We start from the raw sequence: 18,696 nt of genomic DNA on the forward strand, positions 1-18,696 counted from the left end.
AACATCATGCTCAATACAATTTAAACAATAAGGTATTTCTCTTAAGCTAACAGGAAGTGTTATAACTAATCCGCTGTAAATTAAATCTAATGTGAATGTATGAGCCTTTTAGTGTTTGTAGCATTTTCTTAGTAAAAGTCACAGAACGTCATAAATCTTTAAAAACAGAAATACATATGTAACAAGCATATTTTATGGAAAGATGTTTTACCTGATTTTAAAATGTTTATTTACATTTTACAGAAGAATGTGTTGGAAGACAGTGTAAGTAAGTTAAGTAACATACATATAACTAAGGATAAAAGGATAAACCATAACTGTTTAAGTAATACTATATTATATTATACTATAAAACTATATTATCTACTTTAATTCAAATGTTGTTTGACTTATAGACTCTATATGCTGTTACCATTCCCTGTATGTGTAGTTTAAAGGCTGCAGTTTGTAATTTGTTCTGCAGAGGGAGCTGCAACTGTAGAAATGAACTTGCCTGTAACCAAAATACTTTTTTGACTTTAATGTATTTAATGTTTATGTATTTTTATCACTCAGCTGTAGTTTCTTTTTTTTAATTTTACATAACCTGCTTGGAAAAAAAGCTTTTAAAATATTTATTTCTTTATTTCCCTGCAGTTTAAAATTTCTGTATATTGAGATAAAGAGTTGCAGTCCTTTTTTGTTGTTTATGCTGTCTTTAGTTTTTGTCTTAATTTCAGCTCATTTCACAGCAATGGTAAGTAACTTAAGATCGCTTGGATTTAAGTGCCAACATGTAGTGAAGCCTGAAAACTCCCACAGTTTTTCAAAACTTTGACAGATGTCTTAACTCTGCCTTCTTCACTGGCAACAGTCCTTCAGTTTCAAGGTGTCCTTCAGTTTCACGATGATTCCTTTTAACTTTTACACCAGCAGTGAGTGTCGACTAGCTTCACACCAACAGGTGGACCAGGGGGTTAAATGTAATTAAGAGGTGTCCTCTCTGTCTGGAAACTTGTTCCTGCAGTACAAGTAGAGATTTCCCTCAGTCAAGACTTGAACCCACACTACAAATGTAATGTCAACACATTCAACACATTTCAATTATGAACAAAACATTTGTAACGATCTTAATTCATGATTAATACAGTTTTATTGAAGCCCACATGGATGTAAAGACACTTTACTTTCAGAAAAGAGAAAACAAAACAGATGATGATTTAAATGAATTAAATGTGTGTTTTGCTCACCGTGTCCTCCACAGGTCCACAATGCTGAGTGGGCGGGGCCGTGGCTGCCTGTCGCAGTCCTCTATTGAATCAGGGAGTGTAACGCCGCTGGTCTCTGGCAGCAGCACGCACAATCCGCAGCCTATGATTGGTCCACTGCTGTAGATGACCATAGCAGCCAATGAGATTGCTCCATTGGGGTTGGGAGAAACAAATGTGTTGACCAGGGAGCCGATCCGGTAACACAGGTTGACCAGAGACAAACACCGCTGTCTAGATTATAATGTGTGGTTAACATTATATCCAACCTGGTACATATTGTGTGTGTGTGTATGTGTGTGTGTACGTACCTGACCACAGTCGGGAACAGCTCGATGCTGTACAGTATGGAGATAAAGATGGCAGCTCCAATACAGAGTTTTCCCAGCAGAGCCAGACTCATCACTAATACTGGTTCACCTGCACACACAATAAATATTACCTGCCTACACCTTAAATATAAGTTATTGGTACATATTTCGAGCATGCTAAAGGTTTAATTATGTTTCAAAATGTTGTCTAATAGTGAATGGTTTAGCACGCTAAAGGTTACTTCTGTTTAAAAACTTGGTTAATGGTAAATGTTTATCTAATCTTATGTTTTCAGCTTTGCTAAAGTTTGTCATGTTTAAAAACTACAGCTATTAATATTTTATTTTACTACAGTAATAATAATTTTCTTATGGTTAGTCAAAGCATTTAATCTAAACTACTACAGTTACTGAATTTGGGGGTTTCTCCTCACAGTTGTATCTGGACAGCAGAAATGAAAGGAAGCAGGCTGCTCCACTCAGGAACAGAGAAAGCATGCTCATTGGACGCCGGCCCAGGCGGACCAAGGGCACGAGCAGGCAGGGAGTCTCTGTGATGCCAGAGAAGAACTGGGCGGAGTACACGCCAACGCCGAATGAACCAATGTTCATACAGATGCCGTAGTAAGTCAGTGCTGTCGCAACACTGCAGAATCACAGGATAAATTAGGTGTCGTAGCTACACTGAGCGCTAAAAGGCACTGTGAAGCTGTTAAAACACAGATTTATTAACCTACAGACTATGTAATACCTCAGGTAGCTCATGATAGTCAGTCGCAGAAGAATGGTTGGGTGTCTCAGTTGGTGGATGATGCCATTGGGGGTGTGTCCTGCAGGTGGCTCCTCCTGTGTGTGTCCTGCAGTGGTTTTCTGCAGGTCAGACCATGCCGATTCCAGCAACTGCACACACAGATACACATCAGGACTCAGGATTGTCAGTGATAATGGAATGACTGGTCTGGTTTTAGGTTTAATATGTTTCCAATGAATCAAATAGGTTTATGATAAGATAAGAAGAAGCTTTTATCTTTTACCTTTGTCCCACAGTGGGGAAAGTTACATCGTCACAGCAGCAAGTAAGGCACAAGGCAATAAAATAATAAGAGCACAAAAGAATTTACAATAAAATAAATATATATTTTTTTGATGAGAGTAACGAATATGAAGCACATTTACCACATCCAGACACTGTTCATCTGCAGGGCTGTTGCTGCGATAAACGTCCAGAACATCTGTCCTCTGCTTTAATAGCAACCATTGAGGTGATTCTGGGATTGAACTGGAAAGGAGAACAAAAAAAAAATTGTGTCATCTAGTGCGAACAGTTTAAGACATAAAGGTAGACAGGCAGATGTGTTCACCTACAAGAATAGTGGCAGACAGATGAGTTGTGGTAGAGACAATGACAGGTGCAGTTGCCTCCAGGTTGGGCTGAGCCAGGCCAGGGGAGCTCCACCCATCATCCCTAGACTAAAGCAGAACGGCAGCAAGGCCGATGACCAGAGGCGAGCGGCAGGACGAGTCCATTCCACTGCTGCAACACAGAAACATATCTCTGGTTTTATTATTATACATAATATATATATATATGGGACCTAAGTGCAACATTTTACTGTGTAAAAAAAGCTCTAGTGGACAAACCACATAGTGAAATACTATTTCTATATATTTCAAACATACTGTTGACATTTCTCAGATATTTACTGTTTCTGAGAGATATCACGGCTCTGATTTAGTGAAACTCAGCAGCAGTATGCTGATGTGCTGTTTGAGCTTCTGTAGAATATATGTGCTGTTCTTACCCAGGCTGAAAGAGCAGATGTTGATGAAGCAGCAGCAGATGCCCGTTAGGCAGCGAACAGCGAGGAAGAGGAGTGGCTGAGGAAGGACAGCAGGTACAAGGCCACACATGGTGTGCATGCACACACCCAGCAGCAACACCGGACGCTTCCCAAAACTGCACAGCCATACCGATGTAAGTAAACATTTTGTGTGACAAATTTTACATCCATGAACATTATATTTCCCAGTGTACAGTATGCAGAATATTATTTACCTTACCGGTCACATATTGCTCCTCCAAATAAAGAGCCCAGCAGCAGACCAACCATGAACAGAGTCTGACCATAGGACAACCAGTCTGTCCAACTACACACTGACTGACAAACACAAGTATCACAAAAACAAACTGTTAGGCCAAGAAATTTGGGCAAAAAAAAATCTGCATTTTGCACGACTCCAAGCTCTCAGCAAGTTTGGACTCTTGCTTCAAAGGTGGGAAAATAAATTCATGTGCATCTTCACCTCAAATTTCTGGTTGTTATTTAAAGGTGTGTAGTTTACTGTCAAATGGCTGTGTGCCTGCAATTTAACCATAAACTAATAAAGTTCTGGAGATTATGATCACATGGCAGTAACAACTGTAACAGTGGAGGTGATCCATAGTTTTGACCAGAAGTTTGCATCCAGCATCGAGTCACCTGTGGTTTCAGTGTTTAAGCTAGCCAGTTATTTTCTCAGTCAATTAATTATTATAGATTCTCTGAAATATTGAAAAATACATTGCCGCTTCAGTGAAACATGTCTTAATGTACAACCAACAGGTCAGTGTTCACAAAGAGTTTCTTATTAAACAGAGAGGAAAAGGAGTTCTGTTAGAGAAGCTGACTGTTACTGGCGTTACGCTTGAAAACTAACAGTTTATCAGTGGAGCCTGATAAACTACAGCCCTCCAGGCTCTGTGCCAAGATGGACTAACACTTCCTTGTCCCTTCTCTTCCCTGAAAGTAGATGCAGACATGAAGACAGTATCTTCTCAACAGACTCGGGGTAAGTTTGCTAACAAGGATTTCACAAAAATCTTTTGCTGTCACTGCTGACAGCATTAAGAGCTTCACAACACAACAGTTAACCTGCTGTGTCATATGTTTTCACAAAATGAATTCACTAATTAGATTAAATATGTATTTCACTGTGTAAATTTGCTGTAGAAGTCCAAAAAGATAAACTGTGTTTATGATTTATATATGGCTAAAATATCTCAGATACTGCAGAAATATTACTGGAGCAAATCACTGAAGCTGTTACAGCTCACATCTTGGTTCCCTCTCTTTGTCCTCTCTGGCCATGATTGGTTTGTCCCGGAGTTCGGTACCAACGTTCCATGTGAAGTATTGCCATGGCGACAGGTGGCTGTGACGATGGCGGCCGTGAAAATGTCGAGGAAGAAGAGGAAGGAGGTGAAGATGAAGATGAGAGAAAGACGCCAGTAAACGGACAGCTGCAGCGGAGACATCTCTCTCTCTCTCTCAGGTTCTGTACACAATTTCTCACAACGTCCTCTGGGTTTGACAGAAAAATGTTTGGATTGTAAAAATACGAGTTTTTCAGGAGCTCCCCATGTTGTTGCTGTGAACTCTGTCCGTTCTGGTCTCTGGTCGAACAGCTGCTGCTGTCAGCAGGGCGGCTGAGCATTTGCCAGGCAGACGGTTCAAATTTAAAGTGAACTTTTCTCTCCGCCTCCTTTATCTTATAAGGGCAGGAAGGACTGGATGATTTCCAGCACAGTGATGTTGTGACTCCCTGTGGTCATTGTGTATATCACACCTTTATCAATAAAGTTTTTAATAAAGCAGGCAGGGAAGGAAAGGCGTTGATACGTCTCACCTGCTGCCATTTTGCACTATCCCTGTACCAACATGGCAGCTGCGTTAACAGAAGCAGCGTTTATTAGCACTTAAAAAAAACACAGTGAACTGTTACAGTTTCTGCATTAGTTATACCTGCAGCAACAAACAGCACCATTTAAATCACACTGATCAGTTTACACTTTAAAAGTGAATTTATTTTTTAAAATGCAGTAAATGTCATTACTGCAGTTTTCACAAGCAGCAGAAAGTTTACAGTATTTTCTAAGGCAGTAAAGTACATATATACTACATGTGGCATTTTGTATTAACATAAAATACATTTTACAGATTTCAGACACAAAATAACAGAAATCATAGAGTAAATATTACTGACTGTGAATTTAATACATGATATATTTTACTCTGTTATAATTACTATTACAGCTATATGCTATTATACTATAATAGTAAAAATAGTCATTTTTAAAGTACTAGTAGATATTATATTATTACATTATGCCTTTATCCTGAAGGTTATGCCATTCATAAAAAAACAAATTAAGCACAATCTGTCAGGTTTATATTAACAAATGTATCAGTGAATGACCACTTGAATCATAGATATAAAATAATTTAGTTATTTCTTACTTAAAACAAAACTCTACATTTTACCAACTCAGGCCCAGGGGCCAAAGAGGGGTCCAAATTTAATATGTCCCCTTTTGAAATGTCCATGTCCCATCATGCCCAGCTGCTTGGTTAACTCCCGTCGTCACTGTGGCCACAGCGAGCGGCATGGAGTAAGCAGACGTCATGCTCTGTAACCCAGTCATCAGACAGTGCCAGCTGAAGCGCAGCGCCTTCCCAACGTTCTGCCAAAGAGACAGAAATCACAGGTTCAGTTTACATGGAGCCTGATACTCCACTAATAATGGGATTCAAACTGCATCATGTGACCACCTCAGTGCGAACAGGCTGGCCCAGACCGGCCCGATCAGAAAGAATTTCCAACGGGGGGGTGCAAACCTTTAATAATCCGATCAATAGGAAAATATTGGCCATGGAAACACTTGATCCCATTGTTTCTCTCTTGTTGGGATAAATAGATTCTTCCTGCTCATGTCTGACCCACGTGGGGGGAACAAACAGAGAAATTGCAAACACAAATAAGACTAAAAGTCACACTATGAGCTGCAGCGGAACTTAAATGTGCCCACATATGCAAAACAAGCATTAAATCTGAGCCCATAGTATTGATTAGAGCTGTTGTTTTCTGAGTGGGCTGTTGCTTTACCTGTGATGTGGCAGTGTAACAGAAAAGATGCAGTTTGATTACAGTTTATTTTTAGGTGAATGTTGAACAGTTATTAGGGACTGTGGGTCTGGGACCCAGCTGTAGTCAGCTGTGATAAATTCATATTCAGTGTAAACTTGTACAAAAAATGAAATAACTGTACAGAACCAGCCTGTTGAAAATACATTTTCAGCAATGAAATTTCCTGTTTGCTGTCACACTGATAAACAATGTGTGTTTTGGGTCAAAGGTCAAACTCACACTGCTGAGTCAATGTTCAATCAATGTCTTTTCATCGAGTCAATGTTTTTTGTATTTTTTATGTGATTAAATTGGCACACCAATATGAACTAGTCGTTCATAGTTTAAATGTAGTTTTAATTATGAGTCAGATTATATGGGACTAATATACATGGATGTAATTGTCATATTAACACTGTCAGTGATGAGGTGCAGTAAGTCTAGACAGTTCTGTGTGACGGTAGAGGAATTTATTTGCTCCTGTTCTTACCTTCCTGTACTTTTTGTACTTATGCTTTTTCTTTGCCTTCTTCTCCTCCTTCCTCTTCCTCTTCTCCTCTGCCGTCTCCTCTCTTTCTTCCTCCTCCTCTTCGATCAGAGGCTCGTATATGTTTGGTAGGACAGAGAAGTAAACTTCCTTGCTTGTTTTCTGCTGCTTCTTTTGCACTGAAGAAGCTGCCTCGTCCTTCTGTTCCTGTGCTCCCATGCCTTGTTCCTCCTCGTGTGAGGCTCTCCCCTCGTTCTCCTCTGACCACCTTGTTTTCATGCAGGAGGACCTTTGGAGTGAGGAGGAGTCAAACTTTATTAGTAGCCTGCAGACTCAGGAAACTCGGAGCAGGATTAGAAGAAGAATGTGAACGTTTGTTTTCGTTAAGCCGAGTGCACTTTTTGACTCACCTGAACAGCAGAAGTGGGTGCTTTTGGTTCTGTTTGTTTACAGAGTAAACACTGAGTCAACGTTAACTAGAAAAACGTGTCATGTAGAAAAAGTTGGACTGCTTGAAGCTGTTTTTCCAAACCCAAAACCAACTGAAAGAATGTAGAGTCCAGTGAATTTTATTGTCAAGGTTTGACTCATAAAATCAGAGTGAATGAGTGGGAGCGAGCAGAAATCAGCTTTAGAATTAGCTTATCATAAAGGCTGGCCAAATTTTATCTTATTTAATATATAAGTGCATGTGAAACTATACCTTAGCTCAACAGTGCTTTGAGCTAAATGCTGATGAGTCACAATGCTAACATGCTGATGTAGATGAGAGCAACTTTACTGTCATGCATTTGAAAAGAAGATAACTTTCTGTCACGCATTTTAAACTTCACATGTGGACACCTCAGTCTAGACTAGTCTGTTTTTCCTGACTGCTCTTATCCTCCTAGAAATACTGCTGCAACATACACTGATATTTGAATGTTTGAACACAGTGTTCGAACACAGAGCTTACTGGCCATGTAGTGTATGTCGTAAAAAAAAACTGAAGCATTAAGAAACCACTCTGAAGTTGACATAAATGGTTAAAAGGGATCAAATATTAAAGACCTGCAGTCGGACAGGGAGCCTGAGGCGTCTCATGGTTGCTTTTCTTTTTCTCAAATCCAGACAGTAATAATGGAAGTGGAGCTTTGAGACCCAGAGGGAGAAGAGAAAATCCAGGAGGATTAAGTTGGAAATATCATAACACACCTGCAGCGAAAAACTGAAAAAATCCAAAACTGCTCTCTGAGCCAGGCAGAAAACAACAATCACTTCGAGTTTTTCTACTGACCAGACGTGAGAATGTTTTCGTTCACTTTCTTCCTCTTTTAATCTCATTTACATAGACACAGATGCCTTATGATACAAACGGCATCTGTAAGTTGTGATTTTAAATATGTAAAAGCTGATTTTGGTTGAGAACTTCAGCTTGCAGAGATGAAGAGCAGCTGTTTTAACTCCTGTCCACAGCGACCTGCCACACCAGCTACACAGAGACACTCATCTGCACAAGCTGCTAAATGTTAAACGAAACCATCACAGGAAATATGTAGGTGAGATTATAGTTTGTCTATACAGTGTTTGTGTCCTACAAATGTGACTTTCCTGTAGCCCACGTTTGCCCTGTGGAGCTGTAAAGCCTGAGCAAGAAACTGCAAGAATCAGACTGTATAAGAATAAATACATGTCAAGGCAAATATCAGAATATTAAATGCATACAAATACAAATTTGTATCAAAGAACTTCACAGTATTGAAAATATTCTGCAGTTTTTATATTTATATCCTGCCTTGGGAGAGAAAAACTCCACAAAAACCATGTAATGGGACGAAAAATGGACAAGCTGCAGAAAAAATAACAGGACTCTTCATTCCTGTGTCTGCAGGGGTTTGCAGAAGCAGCAGAATTACTGTATAAAGCAACTAAATGGCAGCATTAGGTAAATATAACTGTAAATTCAGTGTAAAACTACACTGAGTAAAGTAGGTAGAGTTTCCTTTAATATATAGCTCATAGAAATATGTTGTTTTATCAATACAACACCTGTGGTGTCAGAAAGCAAACTGGAAATAAATATATAACATAAGATGAACTTTATTGATCCTTGAAGGGAAATTCAAGCCTTCTTAACAATTTGTATGTGTGTGTGTATGTGTGTGTGTGTGTCGAGGTCAGCAGGTAGTGTGTGGGTCCAGTCTGGTGGTTCAAGGTGCATTATTGGATCTTGTTGATCGCTGACCCTGAGGAGACATACAGAGTGAAAACAGGTAAGAAAAGAGGAAGGTAGTTTTAAAGGAGACAATGACAGCCCCTCTCAATACGTATCAACATACTGGACACCACGTGTTGTACCAAAACCACTGGTATTACTCACACACAGCACACAGAGTCTTGACTTGGGACCTGTGGGTCTTGGCTGATGATTTGCCTGAGAACTTGTTGGTTCTGACTTGAGATGTGTTAATATTGACTGGTTTCTGGTGTGAGATTTTATATGGATCTTGATAAATTTTGACTTGGGATTTGATTTTTGGAGTTTTTGGTTTTCAGTTGAGGCTTGAATCTGGATTTTTAACCTTAGCCTTTGGACTTAGACTTTGACCTTGTTAGCCCTGACTTGGACCTTTGCTGCTCTTGTCTCGAGTTACACAGGACGTCTGTGCTTTTTATAGCAGGTTATTTAAAATATTAACAAATGCTGCAAATGTCAGTCTAAATGCAAAATTTAACTTACTAATTAAAGTGGAACAAAATGAAGAAACTTGCTGAAAACTGAACTGAAAGTTGACTAACAGGAAACTGAAGTGGATCAAACTGATCGAAATCTAAATGACATGAAATAAAGCTGATAAAAAAAAAACTACGAAGTCAACCATATTAGTCCGAGTGTCACTGGTGGAAAATTAGAGTTGACTCACTGAGGTCTGACCACACTCAGATCTGTGTCGGCTGTTTGAAATGTCAAGTCACAGTTTGTTCAGAAACGTGACGCTTTGACAGGAAGTGTGTGTGTGTGTGTGTGTGTTTGTGTTTCAGAGTGTGTGCGGAGTGATGGCAGGAATTTGGTTTCTGTGGTTTTTATTCATTGAGCCTTTGGTTTCATTTCAGTGCTCACAGTCTGAATTTACTGACCTGAAACACACCTCGCACTACTGGAACTCAACCCATGTCTGCAAGTTTAAAAGTCAGGTGAGTTTTTTTTATATAAGCCTGGTGGGATATTATCATAAGCATTTGCCTCAACGTGTAGCTGCGTCTGGTGAAAGCTGCGTGTGATGTGCCCTAAAATGTCCATCATACAGACAATAAACCTTCTGATTTAGGCAGAACGACCTTCCTTCTGGACTAATTTCACATGTTTTGCCACATCAGTGGTTGAACTTCTTACGCTTGTGTTTGGCAGAGTGATGGTCAGCCCGGCCTGGACATTCACTGTCAGATTCAGCTTCCTCTTCCACAGATAATAAAACTCCACACACTGAGCGAGGGACTTTGTCTGGACCTGGACACACATGCACAATAACAAATCAGAACTCGCACAAAGTCTAAGCTGCTCTTTGATCACAAAGTCAAACTCACGGCTCTCTGGATGCTGCTGAAGTCTTTCTGATGGTGCTGCAGGGATTTAACCAGCAGTCTCCTTTCAGCTGCACTCCAACCTGTAATGTATGTTTAACATACCGTAAATTTATAACTCGGTTGCATTGGAAGCATATTTTTGCCAGCAGTAAAAAATAGAACATATACTCAGATGAGGGGGGTTATGTTGACCTGTGTGGTTGGCGACTTCTGGAGTTGATAGCAGCTTTTCCACTGCCAGCTAGAAGACAAAAACTAAAATTTAGTTTCACTGCAGCCATGTAGGAACTGAAAAGGTAAATCCAATAAAAACAAAAATTTTGTATCCGGTTTGCTTAAAAATCTAAAATAACACAATGTGATCTGAGCTGGAAATATTTTGAATTGAACAGTCGGTGCAGCTTCCTGAACGTTTGTCAGAGTGTAGTGTCAGATTTAAAAGAAAATCTAAATCCACTGAATGTATGTGACAGCCTGTGGTATAGCTGGAAATGCAGGCTGGCTGGTTTGGACAGTCTTTATGCTAAGCTAGCCTAAAAAAAAGGACTGACCTCCAGCCATTTACCACACACTGTTTTCTGTTTGACAGCTACACCTCAGGTTTTAAATCATCAGATGGTGAGATTTATGTTTAGTGCTGCTCATGGTGCCTTTCAAAGACAGTAAATAAAATAAATAATTAACATCTGGGAGTTGTTGACATATTTTCCTAAATCATCAGAAATCTGTTCACAGCTCACAGCCAATCAGGATTTACCAGGAAGTCTCCTCTGCTCTGTGATAGGACGTTGAGGGTGTACTCTGGGCTGGCCACGCCCCCTGGCATTACGCTGGAATGTGCCATCGTCATCAGAGCTTCGACTGGACAAACAATGTGTCAATCGAATAAACATTTAGTAATAATCATATTTATATTGATTAGGAGAACGGCTGGGTAAGCGTTTCTACCTCTCTTTTGATTGGCAGGATGCTCCAGCTCTTCCAGCGGTGTCCACAGCAGCAGTGCATTGTGGGAGTCGGACTGGGCGTGTTTATGGTCCAGTAGGGGTGGGATTTCAGCCTGGAAGCCCTGGCCTTCATTGATTTGCCTGTGATTGACAGTTCAGCGTGAACAGCCGATCGGGTGAACGATACTGTTGCAGTAGTTTGATTTTTACGTACGGCTTATTGATTCCTTTCGTTAGTGTCTCCATGTTGTGAAGCTGCACAGTCTGTACTTGCTGCTGCCTTGTGGTAGTGAGGGAGCAGTACAGCCCGGGCCCCACCCTGAGGGGGCACAGCATGGGCGGAGGGGTGTAGTGGCCATTCGCTCCATCTCCACTCCCACCGTCCTTATCAACTACCCCGTTGCCTTTGAAGACCTCTTGCTCCTCTCCCAGGTGCATCAGGCTGCGGTAGAGCACAGCGTCTCTGGTGGCTGGAGGGACGCGACCACTCACCCTCTGTCCACTCCTGCATGCCTTTGACACACCTCTGGATTGGACAGGCACGGAGACGGGCATCACCATGGAGACAGAGGGATCCTCGCCCTTGGGTAAAAAAGGGGATCAAGAAAGGCGTTAAATCCTGAATGACATTAAAAGTGTGACTCCTCTCCCACTTATGGACAAACAAAGGAGGCTTTCTCAAGGTAACTGATAAGAGTTTAGATTTTTGAGTTGTTGATTGAGGTCAGGAAAAACATTGGTTTAGGCATGTGGCGATTCTAATGTAGGTCAAGTTACATCTCAGGAAATTAGTGTAATGTGACAAAAACACCTTTTTCAGGCCTGTTGAAGTTCTGAAACCACTGTGGGAACGCATGTGACCATTTAATGCTGGCAAACTCCTGAAGTCACGCTTACACACCATACACAGCAACCTGCAACACACACAGTAGATTACTTTACATAAATGTAATTCTGAAACTGCTTTATAAAACACAACAGTATTTCTAATTGTGAAATAATACTGTACATCATCCTCCTTACCTGCAGCTTAGAATCTCAGCACTGTTGTCATCTTGTGGCTGTTTTACCTGGAAACAGAAGTTTTAATTTGAAAAATCAAAAAGGCAAATTAGGCTGATCTCACTGAATAATATGTTTTATGGGTATATTTATACATTTACTTATTTACTGATGCCTTTACCAATGTATTTAATTATCCATTTATTTTACTTACACATTCACGCCTTTACTTGCTAATTCCATATTTATATAATAAATTGTGTAGATAGTTTTATGACATGATTACAGCTGCTAAAACTAAACTAACTAAACTAAAACTATCAAACGTACCCAGGTCCAGTCTGGTTGAGCATCCCCTCCTCTTCCTTTTCCTCCTCTTCTTTCTCTTCCACCTCCCCTCCTTCTTCCTCCTCCTCCACACTCCTCCCTCCACTTCAGCCCAGCAGGGACGTCTGGAGACTGGGCTGCACTGCTGACGTCCTGGCCTCCTTCGTGTGGAGAGAAGCAGTTCTTGGAGTTGCTGCTGGCGTTGAGGAGGCCCGGTTCAGCTTGGCTTGGGAGAATGTTTCGGCTTGTCTTATGTGGGTGCTGCTGACTGGGATCAGAGGTCAGATTGTAGCTGCTGGGTTCATGGAGACACGAGTTGCGGCCTTTATTTATTTTTTGTGTGAGTGTTTGCGTGGGAAACCCCAACCTCTCTTTCTTGGGCTGTACCTGAGGACTGGGGCTGGAGATGGTTGGGGTTTTTGGGTAATGAGGACTTGTGGTAGTGGGGCTACAAAAAGACTGTGGGGCATTATTGTTGTGGTAACTGTCAGGGAAAAACTGTGTGCTAGAGAAGTCTTCATGAGATGATGAGCTGCATTCCACAGAGCTCCATCTTCCCAGGGTCACGTCGCCAGACATGGAGTCCAGTGGAGAGCACTGCAACTGGGACAGAGTTGGATCCAGAGGTTCCCAGTCTTCCTGACCTGGAGCAGATGTGTCTCCCTGCACATACATGCCACTGGTAATGAGTGTGTGATTGTTGTAGGACAGTGCTTGTGTGTTCTCCAGCTCGTCTCTGTGGTGAGTCACCCCAGTCCTAAACTGGTTCTGGTTCTGGAGATGGAGCTCCAGTGGGGCTGTGGTCTGGATCTGGTTCAGATCAGAGACAAACGAATTATAGTGCTGTGATCATAGTCAGTCAGAAAAATTGGAAAGAGTAGATGACCTTTTTACCTGGAAGGAGCAGGAGTTGAGAAGGCACGAAATTTCAGTCGATAGTTCAGACCTGCACCAATCTGAATCATCTAAACCAGGGTTGTGATTCTGGTTGGACAGGTGATTCTGGGGTAGGGAGACAAGGTGAGGGGAGGTCACCTGGACCTGGGGTAGAAAGTGGGATAGGCTAATATGGGCTTGTGTGACCTGAGGGGAGGTTAACTCTGTCTGGGGCACAAGATGAGGGCTGGATACATGAGGATGAGAAAGGTAAGGGGAGTTGATATGATGAGGAAGGATGTGAGGGGATGTCACCTGGGGATGGGCATGAGGAGATGTCACCTGGGGATGTGGAAGGTCGTGAGGAGACATCACCTGAGAATGAGGATGAGGGGATGTCACCTGGGGATGTGGAAGGTGGTGAGGAGACATCACCTGAGAATGAGGATGAGGGGATGTCACCTGGGGATGGGCATGAGGAGATGTCACCTGGGGATGTGGAAGGTGGTGAGGAGACATCACCTGAGAATGAGGATGAGGGGATGTCACCTGGGGATGTGGAAGGTGGTGAGGAGACATCACCTGAGAATGAGGATGAGGGGATGTCACCTGTTGATGGGCATGAGGAGATGTCACCTGGGGATGTGGAAGGTGGTGAGGAGACATCACCTGAGAATGAGGATGAGGGGATGTCACCTGTTGATGGGCATGAGGAGATGTCACCTGGGCATGGGGAGGGTGGTGAGGGGACGTCACCTGGGATTGTAGTACATAGTGAGGCGAGGTTATTTGTGGCTGATGTAGGAGGTGATGGGTCTGATGTGCAACATAAGGGGAGGTTCCCTCTGGATGAGGTAAGTGAGGGGAAGTTACCTGGGGCTCAGGGAAATGATTGAAGGTTACCTGGGAATGCAGGTGATGTGGGGATGTAAGCTGAGGAGAAGGGAGGTGAGACAACGTTATCTGGGGCTCAGGGAGGTGAGGGGAGGTTACTGGGGGCTCAGTGAAATGATTGAAGGTTATCTGGGAATGCAGGTGGTGCGGCGACGTAAGCTGAGGAGAAGGGAGGTGAGGCGAAGCTACTTGGGCCTCAGGAAGGTGAGGGGAAGTTACCTGGGGAGGAGGAAGTGAATAATTTTAAGAGTAAACCAAAAAAAAACAATGTTTGTAAAAAGCAAATAAGTGCAATAAAAAATCCACTACATTAAAACAAAACAAGTACAGGAAGTTCTGATTAGATAAGGTTGTCGGTGAGTCAGCACATTAAGTAACTGCATAAGAAGCAAACTAGTCTGAAAGTGAATAAAAGTATAACAATTGTTTGCACAAACAAATGTGTGTGTGTTAAGTACACATGTTTTTGTGCATAAACAAGTATATTAATAAGCAAATACAGAAGTGCAACTATATAAATGTAGAGATCATTAACACAAGTCTCATAACAGCACGTGAACAAGAACCTTGTGTGGGTGGTTTCCGTGGCTGAACGACGAGGGGGAGGAGAGGGGAGGCAGCGAAGAGATAAAAGCTGGCGATTCGGGCACAGAGGAGTGATGGATGATGGGAGGAGAGGATGAGGAAAATGACCACAAGTCAGACATGTTGTCATGCAAACACACAGCTGTTAATACTGAGTGTGTGTGTGTTTATGTGCATGGTTCTGTGCCGCAAGTTGTTTGTTATCTGGACGGCTTCTTAATGTGTGATCTGATGATCTGCAAAGGAGGAGGAAGTTTGATTAGTAGCAGTCACTGGTCTTTGACAGTTATGGAAGTCACTGCTGTCTTTATTTTGACCTGGCAGTCATTGTCTCTACATGAGATGAGATAAATTTTATTAGTCCTCAAAGGGAAGTCATTGTTGTCTCTACGTGGAATCCTTGAGTCATCATTGTCCCTACGTGGGCACAGAGGAGTGATGGAGTAATTATTGTCTCTGCAAGGGCTCTTGTAGTCCTTATAGGCTCTGCGTGGACTCCTGTAGTCCTTATACAGTGGTGTGAAAAGTGTTGGCCCCCTTCCTGATTTGTTATTTTTTTGCATATTTGTCACACTTTGTTTCAGATCATCAAACAAATTTAAATATTAGTCAAAGATAACTCAAGTAAACACATCGTGCAGTTTTTAAATCAAGGTTTTTATTATTAAGGGAAAACAAAATCCAAAACTACATGGTCCTGTGTGAAAAAGTGTTTGCCCCCCCTGTTAAAACATAACTGTGGTTTATCACACCTGAGTTCAATTCCTCCAGCCACACCCAGGCCTGATTACTGCCACACCTGTTCCCAATCAAGAAATCACTTAAATAGGACCTGCCTGACAAAGTGAAGTTGACCAAAAGATCCTCAAAAGCTGGACGCCATGCTGAGACCCAAAGAAATTCAAAAACAAATGAGAAAGAAAGTAACTGAGATCTATCAGTCTGGAAAAGGCTATAAAGCCATTTCTAAAGCTTTGGGACTGCAGGGAACCACAGTGAGAGCCATTATCTACAAATGGTGAAAACATGGAACAGTGGAGAACCTTCCCAGGAGTGGCTGGCCGACCAAAATTACCCCAAGAGCGCAGCGACGACTCATCCGAGAGGTCACAAAAGACCCCACAACAACATCCAAAGAACTGCAGGCCTCACTTGCCTCAGTTAAGGTCACTGTTCATGACTCCACCATAAGAAAGACACTGGGCAAAAATGGTCTGCATGGCAGAGTTCCAAGATGAAAACTGCTGCTAAAAAGAATATAAAGGCTCGTCTCAGTTTTGCCAGAAAACATCTTGATGATCCCCAAGACTTTTGGGAAAATACTCTGTGGACTGACGAGACAAAAGTTGAACTTTTTGGAAGGCGTGTGTCCCATTATGTCTGGCGTAAAAGTAACACCGCATTTCAGAAAAAGAACATCATCAACAGTAAAATATGGTGGTGGTAGTGTGATGGTCTGAGGCTGTTTTGCTGCTTCAGGACCTGGAAGACTTGCTGTGATAAATGGAACCATGAATTCTGCTGTCTACCAAAAAATCCTGAAGGAGAATGTCCGGCCATCTGTTGGTGACCTCAAGCTGAAGCGAATTTGGGTTCTTCAGCAGGACAATGATCCAAAACACACCAGCAAGTCCACCTCTGAATGGCTACCTCTGAATGGCTGAAGAAAAACAAAATGAAGACTTTGGAGTGGCCTAGCCTTGGCGACAGTGGAGAAGAAAAACGGAAGAAAAAACCTCAAGCAGAACCGGGCATTCCTCCACAGCGCTGTAACAGACTCATTGCAAGTTATCACAAACGCTTGATTGCAGTTGTTGCTGCTAATGATGGCCCAACCAGTTATTAGGTTTAGGGGGCAAACACCTTTTCACACAGGACCATGTAGTTTTGGATTTTGTTTTCCCTTAATAATAAAAACCTTGATTTAAAAACTGCACGATGTGTTTACTTGTGTTATCTCTGACTAATATTTAAATTGGTTTGATCTGAAACATTAAAGTGACAAACATGCAAAAAAAAAGAAAGAAATCAGGAAGGGGGCCAACACTTTTTCACACCACTGTAGGCCCTGCGTGGACTCCTGTAGTCCTTATAGGCTTTCCATGGACGCCTGAAGTCTTTATTGTCTCTATGTTGACATCTGGGAGTCATTATCGTCTCTACATGGACGACTTAGTCTTTATCGGGTCTATGTGGACGCCTGTAGCCCAGATCGCCTGCATTGACTTTCGGGGTTATTATTGCAGGTCCAACTGATGAGCATGTGTCCAGTTTTTAAAACACTGTGTGTTTGACATTTTGAGACATTTATGGAGATATTAGGTCTTTATGTTGATATAATAAATTGTCTTAAAACATAGTTTTGACTTTGTATCTGACAGTGACCTTTATTGTCATTTCTAATATCTGCAGGCAGAAATGCACATCAGTATATTTGGGAGTATTTGTGGACGTACTATAAGCTTCTAAATAGGTAAGTTACTTATTGACACACAGTTTTATTTCATTTAAACACGGTCTTCTTTATCAGTGCTAAGCTTTGAAATTGTGGGAGGACCAAATGTGAATGCTCTTTGTTTGAACCGTGTCTGTGTCATTTGTGACTTTGGTCGTGCCTATAAATGGTCCACTGCCATCACTGCCAGGCCCAGTAGCGTGGTGAAGCAGTGTGAATTACAGCTACCTAAACTTCTTTCTCATTTGAGGGAAACATTTTAGCTCTAACGAACAGGAAATTGCAACCTAGAAACCTTTTCCTCGGTTTCCAGTCGTAAGGTTTTTAAGTTTTACTGTTTCTAAACATTTTTCTGCATGTTGCTGCTACTGTGATGGCTTTTTCTGGGTTGCAGTGAGAGATTAACTTAGCATATTAAAATGAATCTCTTATTACTGCCAACGTGCAGACCACAAAGCAGCTGTATGTATCTATATGACTAAGTGTGAATGTGTGATAGCAGGTCATTTCTAAGAACTCACACCCAGTAGCGATTCAAACTGCGTCTTCTTAAAGTAACATCCTTATGCTTTAGAACTGAATCTGTGTATTGATATATATATATATAGAGAGAGATATTTACATATATATATCTATATATATATATAGATATATATATTTTACATTTACATTACATTTTCCATCATCCAACAACCAGTGACTGAGCAGATAAAAACAAATTTTCACATTTTAAGAAGAAAAGTATTTGAGAGTAGTTAAAAGTAGTTAACATCTGATAAAACTATAAAATTTCCTCTTTAAACGACTTTAATGGAGAAATCATTCATACAATAAAAACTTTGATAAAATCCATAATTAAAAGCGTACATATTAGATTCAGAGTTTTGTACAATGATGCTAAAAGACAGTTCGGCAGTAAATGAAATTTTACATCAGCATTTGGTTTGAAATCAATCTTTAAAAAAAAAAAAAACCTCTCACCTGAAACATCATCGACTCCGACTGACTGAATGTGTGTGTTTGTGTGTGTGTTTGTGTGTGTTGTCAGGATGTGGTC

At 41.3% G+C, this 18,696-nt stretch overlaps 2 protein-coding genes and 2 long non-coding RNA genes across 11 annotated transcripts; 2 read left to right on the top strand and 2 right to left on the bottom strand.

Annotated features, from left to right (window-relative positions):
* Positions 1–205: 205 nt before the first annotated feature.
* Positions 206–5,024, bottom strand: LOC113127150 (solute carrier family 22 member 13). Of its 3 annotated transcripts, none has more exons than XM_026301452.1 (10): positions 4,653–5,024; positions 3,620–3,717; positions 3,361–3,515; positions 2,924–3,092; positions 2,735–2,837; positions 2,310–2,458; positions 1,993–2,204; positions 1,559–1,667; positions 1,230–1,367; positions 206–1,000 (listed from the first exon to the last, which is right to left on the bottom strand). In XM_026301452.1, the coding sequence occupies exons 1-10, from the start codon at positions 4,851–4,853 to the stop codon at positions 967–969; spliced, it is 1,368 nt and encodes a 455-aa protein (XP_026157237.1). In that variant the 5' UTR covers positions 4,854–5,024; the 3' UTR covers positions 206–966. The 3 variants fall into 3 exon arrangements, with proteins under 3 accessions (XP_026157237.1, XP_026157236.1, XP_026157238.1); XM_026301451.1 differs by having other exon boundaries at positions 1,230–1,481; XM_026301453.2 differs by having other exon boundaries at positions 1,230–1,481; positions 3,620–3,713; positions 4,653–4,825.
* LOC117152712 (uncharacterized) lies at positions 4,734–8,488 on the top strand. The gene is made up of 3 exons (XR_004463188.1): positions 4,734–4,870; positions 8,100–8,270; positions 8,445–8,488. It is a non-coding gene; the product is annotated as an uncharacterized LOC117152712 (long non-coding RNA).
* LOC113127149 (uncharacterized) lies at positions 8,246–18,674 on the bottom strand. 6 transcript variants are annotated; one of them, XM_026301448.2, is made up of 14 exons: positions 18,621–18,674; positions 15,166–15,420; positions 14,609–14,818; positions 13,724–14,461; positions 12,833–13,639; positions 12,524–12,570; positions 12,312–12,414; positions 11,715–12,082; positions 11,502–11,641; positions 11,311–11,414; positions 10,722–10,794; positions 10,554–10,633; positions 10,363–10,476; positions 8,246–9,214 (listed from the first exon to the last, which is right to left on the bottom strand). In XM_026301448.2, exons 2-14 carry the CDS (start codon positions 15,304–15,306, stop codon positions 9,179–9,181), a joined length of 2,961 nt encoding a protein of 986 aa, XP_026157233.1. In that variant the 5' UTR covers positions 15,307–15,420; positions 18,621–18,674; the 3' UTR covers positions 8,246–9,178. The 6 variants fall into 6 exon arrangements, with proteins under 6 accessions (XP_026157233.1, XP_026157235.1, XP_026157231.1 ...); XM_026301450.2 differs by having other exon boundaries at positions 13,724–14,167; positions 14,342–14,818; XM_026301446.2 differs by having other exon boundaries at positions 13,724–14,254; positions 14,315–14,818.
* Positions 9,151–11,420, top strand: LOC113127153 (uncharacterized). The gene is made up of 3 exons (XR_003295383.1): positions 9,151–9,241; positions 10,083–10,163; positions 11,289–11,420. It is a non-coding gene; the product is annotated as an uncharacterized LOC113127153 (long non-coding RNA).
* Positions 18,675–18,696: the final 22 nt, after the last annotated feature.

Source organism: Mastacembelus armatus, chromosome 2 (assembly GCF_900324485.2).
Source record: "Mastacembelus armatus chromosome 2, fMasArm1.2, whole genome shotgun sequence".
Classification (NCBI taxonomy): Eukaryota; Metazoa; Chordata; class Actinopteri; order Synbranchiformes; family Mastacembelidae; genus Mastacembelus; species Mastacembelus armatus.